Below are 9,238 nucleotides of genomic sequence, written 5' to 3'. Positions count from 1 at the left end.
ATTCCTTACTGATTGATTCGCCATCAGTAGGGCAATTTCCGTTGATCACGTGAAGCCCATTGATACAAATTGCTTTTTTCGCGGTCCATTTACGACGGATTGGTAAAAACGTTTTATGCTCCCAATTGTTCACCGCAAAAAAGCACAGTCGTATATACCATATACTAAGGTCCGATTTTGATAAGCAGCGAGAATCAGTGACTTTCGCGGTTTTTCTGTTTCTTCAAGGCTGAGCCGTGTGGAAGGAATGTTTATGCAGCATCCCTTGAGATATACACTTAAATGAACGATCTTTTTTTTAAACCTAGTTTTCAGTGCAGGTGAGGAAAGCCAATAAGTGACAAAACATACCGACATTTATGCTGAAATATTTATTGACCAAAAAAACGCAAACAAGCTAAACAACTTCATGTGTTGAGCTGTCGAAAAGTCAAGTTATGTCTGTCATTTTAAAATACTTTTCTTACATCAAACCATAAGCTGGTTTTGTTGTTAAAGTTTGCTTCCACTTTCATTTTCATTATACACTAAAGACAGTGGACACTATTGGTAATTGTCAAAGACCATTCTTTTCACTTGGTGTATCTCAACATATTAATAAAATAATGAACATGTGAAAATTTAAGCTCAATTGGTCGTCGAAGTTGCGAGATACTAATAGAGGAAAAACATCCTTGTCACACGAAGTTGTGTGCTTTCAGATGCTTGATTTCGAGACCTCAAATTCCAAACTTTAGGTCTTGAAATCAAATTCGTGGAAAATTACTTCTTTCTCGAAAACTACATCACTTCAGAGGGTTCCGTTTCTCACAATATTTTATACTATCATTACTCGCTACCAAGTGAGGTTTTATGCTAATACATATTTTGAGTAATTACCAATAGTGTCCACTTCCTTTAACTAGGTAATTATATTGAGTGTGCTTTTCCAATAAGTCATGTTTTTTCTATAAAAAAAGTAGCTAAAAACAGAGGATATACTTTTGTATAAGATGATTAATTACAAAGGTGGACAAGAAAATAAGCGTTTCATTGAGTTGTTGGTTGTGATGACAAACAGAGCACACAATTATAAACCGCAATCATAATGTGATTCACGTACCGTTAAAGGGACTATACTTTTAGTAACTACTCAAAATATGTGGGCACAAAAATTTACTTCTTGGTAAGGAGCACAACACTGTTAGAACAGAATCCTTCTGGAATATCGCAGTTTTTTAAATGAAGGTAAATTCTCTCTCAAAACATTTGAATCTGAAAAAGACTTCAGGCCGTTTTCAGGCATCTGAAAGCGCACAATATTGTGCAACAAGGAGAATTTTCATTCAATATTCTTGCAACTTCGATGAACAATTGAGCCAATTTTTTTAAAAAGATTTGTTATTGTATGCGTATGTTGTGATACACCAAGGCAGGATACTGGTCTTTGACATCAAAGGTATCCAGTGCCTTTAAGTTATACAAGGGTCATCCCCCACAACTCGTCATATAACATTAACAAGACAGATTCATAGAGAACTTCCTCCTTTCATCAGGCTCCCAATCTAGGTCGCGTAAAACCCTCTTTCTTATTTTCTTCATTATGAAAGATGACATGGCTAATTACTCAAGGCTGAGGTACGTAGACTCTAACCAGATACAGAATCTGTGGCGCTTGTTCGAGCATTGCTAGGCTGATCAATTGGGTCTCACAAGCTAAGGAAATTACAAACGGTGGCGGAAATACTAGAGATAGTCACGCCATAAATTTCTCTTTTTTTTATCCACCGTCCTCCTCTCTGGATATGATACAAATGACTTGGAAAAGACTTACGTCGCCCTGTCAACAGTAACACAACTTGATGTGTATATAAAAAGCCTTTTCCCTCTTGAATGTTTTGATCTTTCTAAAATATGCTAAGTGATTAACATGCCGTTATTGATTACTGAGAAGTAAATTTGAGCCAATATTCTGTCACGAACCCTTACCCGTATGTTGTCATAATAATAACAGGATTTCTAAAGCGCCATGATTCCACAGATCATGGCGCTCGGCAGCAAGAGGCAATGAAAAACACACAGCTTGGGAAAAGACATCTCAACAATGTTCTCAGAAAGATTAAATTTTGCCTAAATTTAATTAGCAAATGTACATTTAGAAAGTCGACAATCTTGTTTCTATTTGAATAACTATACATTTTTTTGACTGTTCTATGAGTTCCATTGTCTGACGTCATCTTGATCGCATTGAAACTTATCAACACAAATCATTTATCGAAGCCTTGCAAAATATTCACTTTCTTAACTCAGCTATTAATGTGAGGAAATGTGTCAAAACTTGACCTCGTTTGCTGATTCTAATAGTACAAAAGGTGTTCTACACCCGTCATGCATTTTGCATGTAGACCAAAATCATTTGCTGTCCAAATGCATTACCAATTTGACACATTTTTTATTTATTCATGTAAAACCATATTTTGACATGAAATGTTGCGATATCTTACACACTATAGCCACTGTTAAAAACCCACCTATTATTAATAATCGAATGGGAGTTTGCCCAGCAGGCTATATATAATTCATAACCATAAATAAACTCCACTGGACCATGAATTATTGGTGATTCTTGTGAAAATACAAAGTTGGAGGGGCTTGTCACTAGCGATCTCGATCAAAAGTATGGCTGTTCAAATACTCTGAAGAGAATACAGCTAGATAAAAATCTGACCGCGGGTAGGATTAGCAACACTAATCCATGTTTTCTTACACAGCCTCTTTTTCTCTCTCCCTGTTCAATCCCAGTAAAGTAATTAAAGTAACTTTTTTTCTTCTTTCTTTGAGGACAAGAAACCCCTCTCAGGTTCCCACGTCTCTGAGTCCTAGGAGTGAATTCTGATACCTCGTGTCGTTGGAGGGCACTGTGCATGTTTTATTACTGAATCCTTTTCCCCTGATTACACAGTGTGTCTTGGAGCAATATTGAAGTGCACCCAATTTCCTGAGTGAAATGGCTGCAACAATAATGATTACTAACATAGGAGGACATTTCTGCTTTGCTAAAGAGCTCGACTAACACAAAATACAGAGACCCTAGCTACACGTCAGCCCTGGGCACATATAGAGTTATTATGAATCAACCCTGATGTTATACTTGCTAGCTGATCACGTCTAGACTCGCCAAGTCTCTGAAGGTCTCGGTTTCCGTTTAGCTTGAGCACAAAAAGGTCAGGCGCTAGTTATTTTTCTTGAGAGATTTGTCCAAAGTTGTCGGTATTTGAATCCATCAAAATGCAAAATTTGGTGGTGGGTGGAAACACCTCATACGATGACATTTCTTTGTGATTGAAACTATTAAAATGTGAGCCAATTATCCCTATAGGCTTCAAGTACATTGGGGTGGGGAAGAGTCACTTTGGTGCATATAGGTTGAGTGAGGTTAAGTTTATCTGTAAAAAACAAAACTGATGATCATCAGTTCATCTTCCCCCATTATCTATCGGCCACCAAGATCTACTGCTATCACAACGCATCCCGTAATACGCATTTTAAAGATTTATCTTAGGGTCTGTCACAGTAGGAAGTTGACACACATCTTATAGTCTAGACTAGCAAAGTCTCCTGTGCGCAGAGAATAGGGATTTGTCTTGGAGGGATTGTTTTATGTCTAGCTTTAGAATCAGTTGAACTTATAACACTCTGATTATGGCGTCTGTGGAGGATTGATTTAAGTATAGAATGATGTACGTTCACTTGCAAAAGGTTTGACCCAAAAGCAAGAGCCTTAAAGGCACTGGACACTTTTGTAAATTACTCCAAATATATATTGGCATAAAGACTGAATTAATAACGAGCAAAGGAGAGCTGTTTTTAATCAAAAACATTGTGAGAACGGTTCCCTCTTGATGGAGTAATGTAATTTTTGAGGAACGTAACTTTTCACTAAAATATTTGAATTTGAAAAAGTCTTCGGGTCTGAAGTCCTTTTCAGGAGGCATCTGAAAGCACACAAATTGGCGCATCAAGGCTGTTTTTTCTTTCATTGTTTTCTAGCAACTTCGATGACCAATTGACCCCAAACTTTTGTTTATACTGTATAATTATATTTGTATCGTTGGCAGGGGTCTGGTTTTACACATCTTTTGATGACAGCTTTTATACTTTTGTTTTAACCTTGACAGCCCCTGTACAACTTGTAACTATTGTGTATGTCTAAAGATTTAAAATAAATAAATAAATAAATAAATAAATATTATGCATGAGATACATCAAAAGAGAATACTGGTCTCTGACAATTACCAAATGTGTTTAATAATTTGAAGCGCTTTGAGACACCGTTCGGGAGTGAAAAAGCGCTATGTAAACTCAAAATATTATTATTATTATTAAAGTGCACTTTCACTTGCAGAAGGACAAAAAAAGCAAGAGCCTAAACAGTGAGCTAGTGACTGTCATGTTAGATGATTAGTAAGTAATAGTACACAAAATGGTTTCAAAGGGTCAACCGTGTGCCTCCAATGTCCAGGCATGGTCCAGCCAACAAGGCTCAAAGTGACCATAGTCTGATGACTACTAGTGGGGGAAATGGAGACAGGACATTGCTGTAAGGCAGTGTACACCGCATGGTGTAACGGATCAGACAACATTGTAGCGTTTTTTCACAATCTAATTAGAGCGCACTTCTTGGGGACATATGGTCGGCATTATACGAGTTAACGCGTGTCCTGAGAAGGACAACAAGAAAATGCGGTCTTTGAGCATTCCTAAGACAAACCATTCGTCAGGGTACAAGACTAAGACCCCCCCCCCCTTTTTTTTTTGACATGGCATTTCTAGTTACGTCAGCTTTAAACAGAGTTTTAGCTTCAAATATGAATTTTGGCTGAGAATGTGTTCTTAAAAAATAATAATTCAGTACCTTTGGGTACTTGTAACAGTGTGAACACCTCGAAAACAATTTTTAATGTCATGAAGATATATACACAGGCTTTGACAACAAGCCATATAGAGATATGATGGACACATGACTATAACACTATTTGGTTTGGGTAAATTTGTCCGTAAACTACCTGCGGCAATTTCACGAAACTTTACGCAACTGCGTTAGTCCACTTGCGCAACTTTGCGCAAGTGGACTAACGCAGTTGCGTAAAGTTTCGTGAAATCAGCCGCTGATCCTATAGTGCACTCAAACGGTGTCCACCCTATATCTCGAAAAGGTTAATTGAGAGGTAGATCAATTATGTGACCATTTAGTACTTCATACCATTAAATTACTAGAGCTCTTTAACAAAAACATGAATTTCAAAAGTCCAACAATGAGTGTTCTTACTTAGTTCGGCCTGCGAAGCATAATAATCTTCATTGGCCATGAGAAAATCTAGGAGTTTTTGAACCCTTGTACCGGAGCGTTTAATAAAATCATTGTGGGCGAATGTCTGTTTTAATTTTAGGAGCATTCAACTGAGACTTGTCGGTTGTACCGGGATGACGTATCTTTGATGCTTTTAAAGTTTTGTTATAGAAAAATCTTTCCTATGTGATCCATTTCTAAACTAGATTGTTGGATCTTCGAAGGGTCATTATTTGGCTACAGTCATTGATAGAATGGAATTGGTCACACTATTATATAGTTGGATTGGAAACACGCTACGGTTTTTAGTAAACACTGGGGTTTTATGTTTGCATTTGGCACACTCCTATGAAATATTGCTAGCTGGGTTTAAAGGGTAATCCATTAAACCACTTGGTGCAAATGGTTTGCTTTTGGAATGATGTGCGATTATTGGCTATAAAGTTGACAGTGAGTTATGTATACTTACGGACACATTCGTTGGCCTCTTTGGTGGTAGCTCTCTGCCATGGTCTATCATAGTGGAAAGGTTTACACATTTCGCACTCTGCACCCGCCGTGTTGTGTTTACAGTCGCAGATGGGTAGGCCATCCCGGTCCTTGATGCATCTCGAAGCATGCCCGTTACACTTACACCGTCCACCGACCGAGAAATCAGATACTGCGTAATAGTAGCTCTCCCGGATTGTGTCGTCTAATTCCTCGTCACCTAGAGACGGTAGCCGGTTGAAAGTCACCTTGATGTCCGTAGCCGTCACCCAGTCCTGAAGCACGGGGCTGTTGTCGAAATCGAAGGCAGACGGGCGACCTTCTAGGGTGCTGAACGCGACCCTCGACCCACCTGTCAGTAGGTCAGTGCTCTGGATATCGCTGCAGAGCGCCTCCTGCTCGTTCTGCTTGGTGATGAGAGCATTCTTGTTCATGCCGTAGATCTTCCGACACTGGCCGGAGTAGTAATGGTACGGCTGCCACGTCTTGCCGTAATCCTGCGACTTGAAGATGGACATAGAATCCGGACGGATCGAGCAGAACTCCAGCGAGATGTAGGTGAGCTCGTACATCTTCTCCAGGGCGAGGTGCAGGGTAACATTATGCGGGTTGGAGGTAAAGGGTTCGGACTGCCAACACGTCAGGTTGTTGGGGTTGTGTAAATCAGTCAGGTACTCTGGAGGATGTTTCCTCTTCGGCTGGCTGTCGTCGCACACGAAGCAGTTTCTCTGGCGTTCCCCTTCGTCGCCGCTGGACAGGGCACAGAAGCGACTTGGCGGGGTCCCACAAGTACTGGATGCCTCAACCGGAACGCCGAAAGCGGCGTTGACGAAATCCGGAACGCAGCGCCTTGGCTGACCGCCCGGTTCACTGTAACACGGATCCGGCTGACTCTGTTGGGCTGAGAACATGTTCAGATTCTGACCGGCCGATCTAGTGAAACTCGCACCGTTCAGTAAAATCACTGCCATCAAACACCGGAACTCTACGACAAAATGCATTTTCGAGTATTTCTCCAGTCACGTAATTAAATTAAATCAAGCAACGACTAAATGGCTACGGACCGTTTATAAGACGGCGATTCCAAACACCACTTCCAATATTTGCTTCAATATTATAACAGACGTTCGAAAAGGTGCAGATCAAAGGGTGTCGGTTCCAATTAACATGTATAGCAAACTAGCGGAACACACTCCAGAGTTGACAACACTTTTCATGCACGGACAATCATGCACAGACTATGAACACACTGAGATTGCCCAACAACGCACCACCACCTTCCTTTTTGAATAAGGCTCTTATTTGTCTTTCTCTTGAGTTGTACAAAGCCAACCTGTGGCCGCGCTCACAAATCAATTCCAGTGATACAGGGGGCAACAACGATCACAGGAAAGCTTCGAATCACACGCGCGAACACGATCAGTTTCTCTCTCTTGTATAACTTCCTGTAAAAACGGTCCATACACACACAGAGAGACCTACAACGGTCGCCGCAGTTTAGTTTGTGAATCCACCGACTGAAGTACGTACGCTTGGTCGATCGTCACAGACTATACTGTATGTGAGTCGCACACACGTTACATAGAAATTCCAGCGAGTGGTCCACACGGGTGTGAGATGAACGTCACGCTAATCCGAAGCCAGTGATTAGGTATGTCTCATTTGCTACTAATCACTTTCGATATTCTAAGATCACCCGTGTTTGGCTGAAAGTGTTTGGGGGCGGTCCTCACTAAACATAAATATCACCAGCCTCGAATCAAGCGGTTCAACTTTTGCTAGTACATGGATCAGCGCGTCGAGCTGAAAGGCCCATGCGCGGAACGTCACCAATCACAGTCTTTTATGTTAATACAATCAGCACGCCGTGTTGCAAGGCTAGTGCTCCGAATGCCAACGTGCATTGAATAACGCTGTATATATGAAGCAAGCACAAGAATTAAGGAATATGAAAATGCATGCACGTGTGTGAGCAGAACTTCACTTAAAGTCACCACGTCACTTTAACGAGTACTTTATACTAGCAGTACTTGCACTCTATCATTCAATCTTAGTGGTAGTACGCCAGCCACACGGAAAGTTCGTCACTTGGTGTCATTCCGTATCGGCAGCCAATGACCCGCCGTTAACATGGTCCAATTGACGGGCTAATAGACATCCTTTCGGGGTTCGGAGAAGAAGAATACAAGCCGGGAGGATATTCACTGACTGTCCCTCGGCTTTTCACACTTTGCCTATCACCGGAGCAGACGGTTCTAAACACATGTCTCGGGGCGAAAGTAATTCAGATAATAAAAATACATGCGGCTCGCAACGGGGTCCTGGGAAATATGTATAAAGGAATGTGTGTGTAAGGTGAAGTGGTTAAATCCAAGGGGCGGTGTCTTGTCTTTTTTGTTGGCATGATTCCTTTTTTTTGTAAGAAAACGAAGGTTGAATCTCAGTGCATGTAAATTCCCTAAAGGCATTAGTAATTACTGAAAATAATTGTTAGCATAAATAAAATCTTACTTGGTAACGATCAATGGAGAGCTGTTGCAATGGAGAGCTATTGATAGTATAAGTTAATTGTGAGAAACGGCTCCCTCAGAAGTAAAATAGTTGTTGAGAAAGAGGTAATTTCTCAATCAAATATTAAAAGACTTCAGGCCGAAAGCCGTTTATTATGCATCAGGAAACGCACAAATTTGTGTGACAAGGTTTCCATTCCATTATTCTCTTGCAACTTTGATGACCAATGGAGTCCAAATGTTCACAGGTTTTGAATGCATATGTTGGGATACACCATGGAGGTAGGATTCTAATCCTACCTCCATGGATACACTAAGTGAGCAAACTCGTGTTTCACAATGACCAAAATAATGTGTCCAGTGCCGTTACTATGAATAGTAGTAAATATGGTACTAGTTCGGTACTAGTCGGCCTCACCATGCCCCCACATCTTGGTGTTGAGTGGCATAATTAGACAACCAATTTACACAGGCCATTTCGGGAAAGATGGAAAAACCTTTTCCCCATTTGGCCCCCTGGACCCACACAGGAAAGTTATGGTGAGGCACATCCTAGTACTACTTCAGATTTTGAGTATATATTTTTACGCTCCGAATAAAGTGGGGACAAACAAAACAACAACATAATATAACAATACACCAAATTTTTACACGTTTTCTAAAGCACGTTTAGTTGCCATAGCTTGATAACTGTGGAAAACCAGTATGCGCAATTTGTGTGACCCAATTTATACATGAAATAACAAACCGGTGAAAAGGTTGGGCTCATTCGGTCATTGGAGTCAAGAGATAGGTAGTGAAAAATCACTTACCTTTTCACTGTTTTCAAACTTACCAATTTCTCTAAAACTTAGCAGTTCGGGCAAAACTACCAACAGAAAATGTGATCTCCAAGATCGCCTTTACACAA

General features: G+C 40.5%; 1 protein-coding gene across 1 annotated transcript; it reads right to left on the bottom strand.

Moving 5' to 3' along the window:
• Positions 1-5,784: 5,784 nt before the first annotated feature.
• LOC117292871 (netrin-1-like) lies at positions 5,785-6,891 on the bottom strand. Its single transcript, XM_033775040.1, has one exon. The coding sequence runs from the start codon at positions 6,817-6,819 to the stop codon at positions 5,785-5,787; it is 1,035 nt and encodes a 344-aa protein (XP_033630931.1). The 5' UTR covers positions 6,820-6,891.
• Between the last annotated feature and the right edge of the window lie 2,347 nt (positions 6,892-9,238).

Source organism: Asterias rubens, chromosome 7, assembly GCF_902459465.1.
Source record: "Asterias rubens chromosome 7, eAstRub1.3, whole genome shotgun sequence".
NCBI classification, from domain to species: domain Eukaryota; kingdom Metazoa; phylum Echinodermata; class Asteroidea; order Forcipulatida; family Asteriidae; genus Asterias; species Asterias rubens.
The sequence above is the reverse complement of the archived record's forward strand: the minus strand, read 5'-3'. Positions and strand labels throughout refer to the sequence as shown.

Bases quoted from the DNA above. Each gene is read 5' to 3' on its own strand.
- LOC117292871 (XM_033775040.1), bottom strand. From the start codon at position 6,819: ATGCATTTTGTCGTAGAGTTCCGGTGTTTGATGGCAGTGATTTTACTG.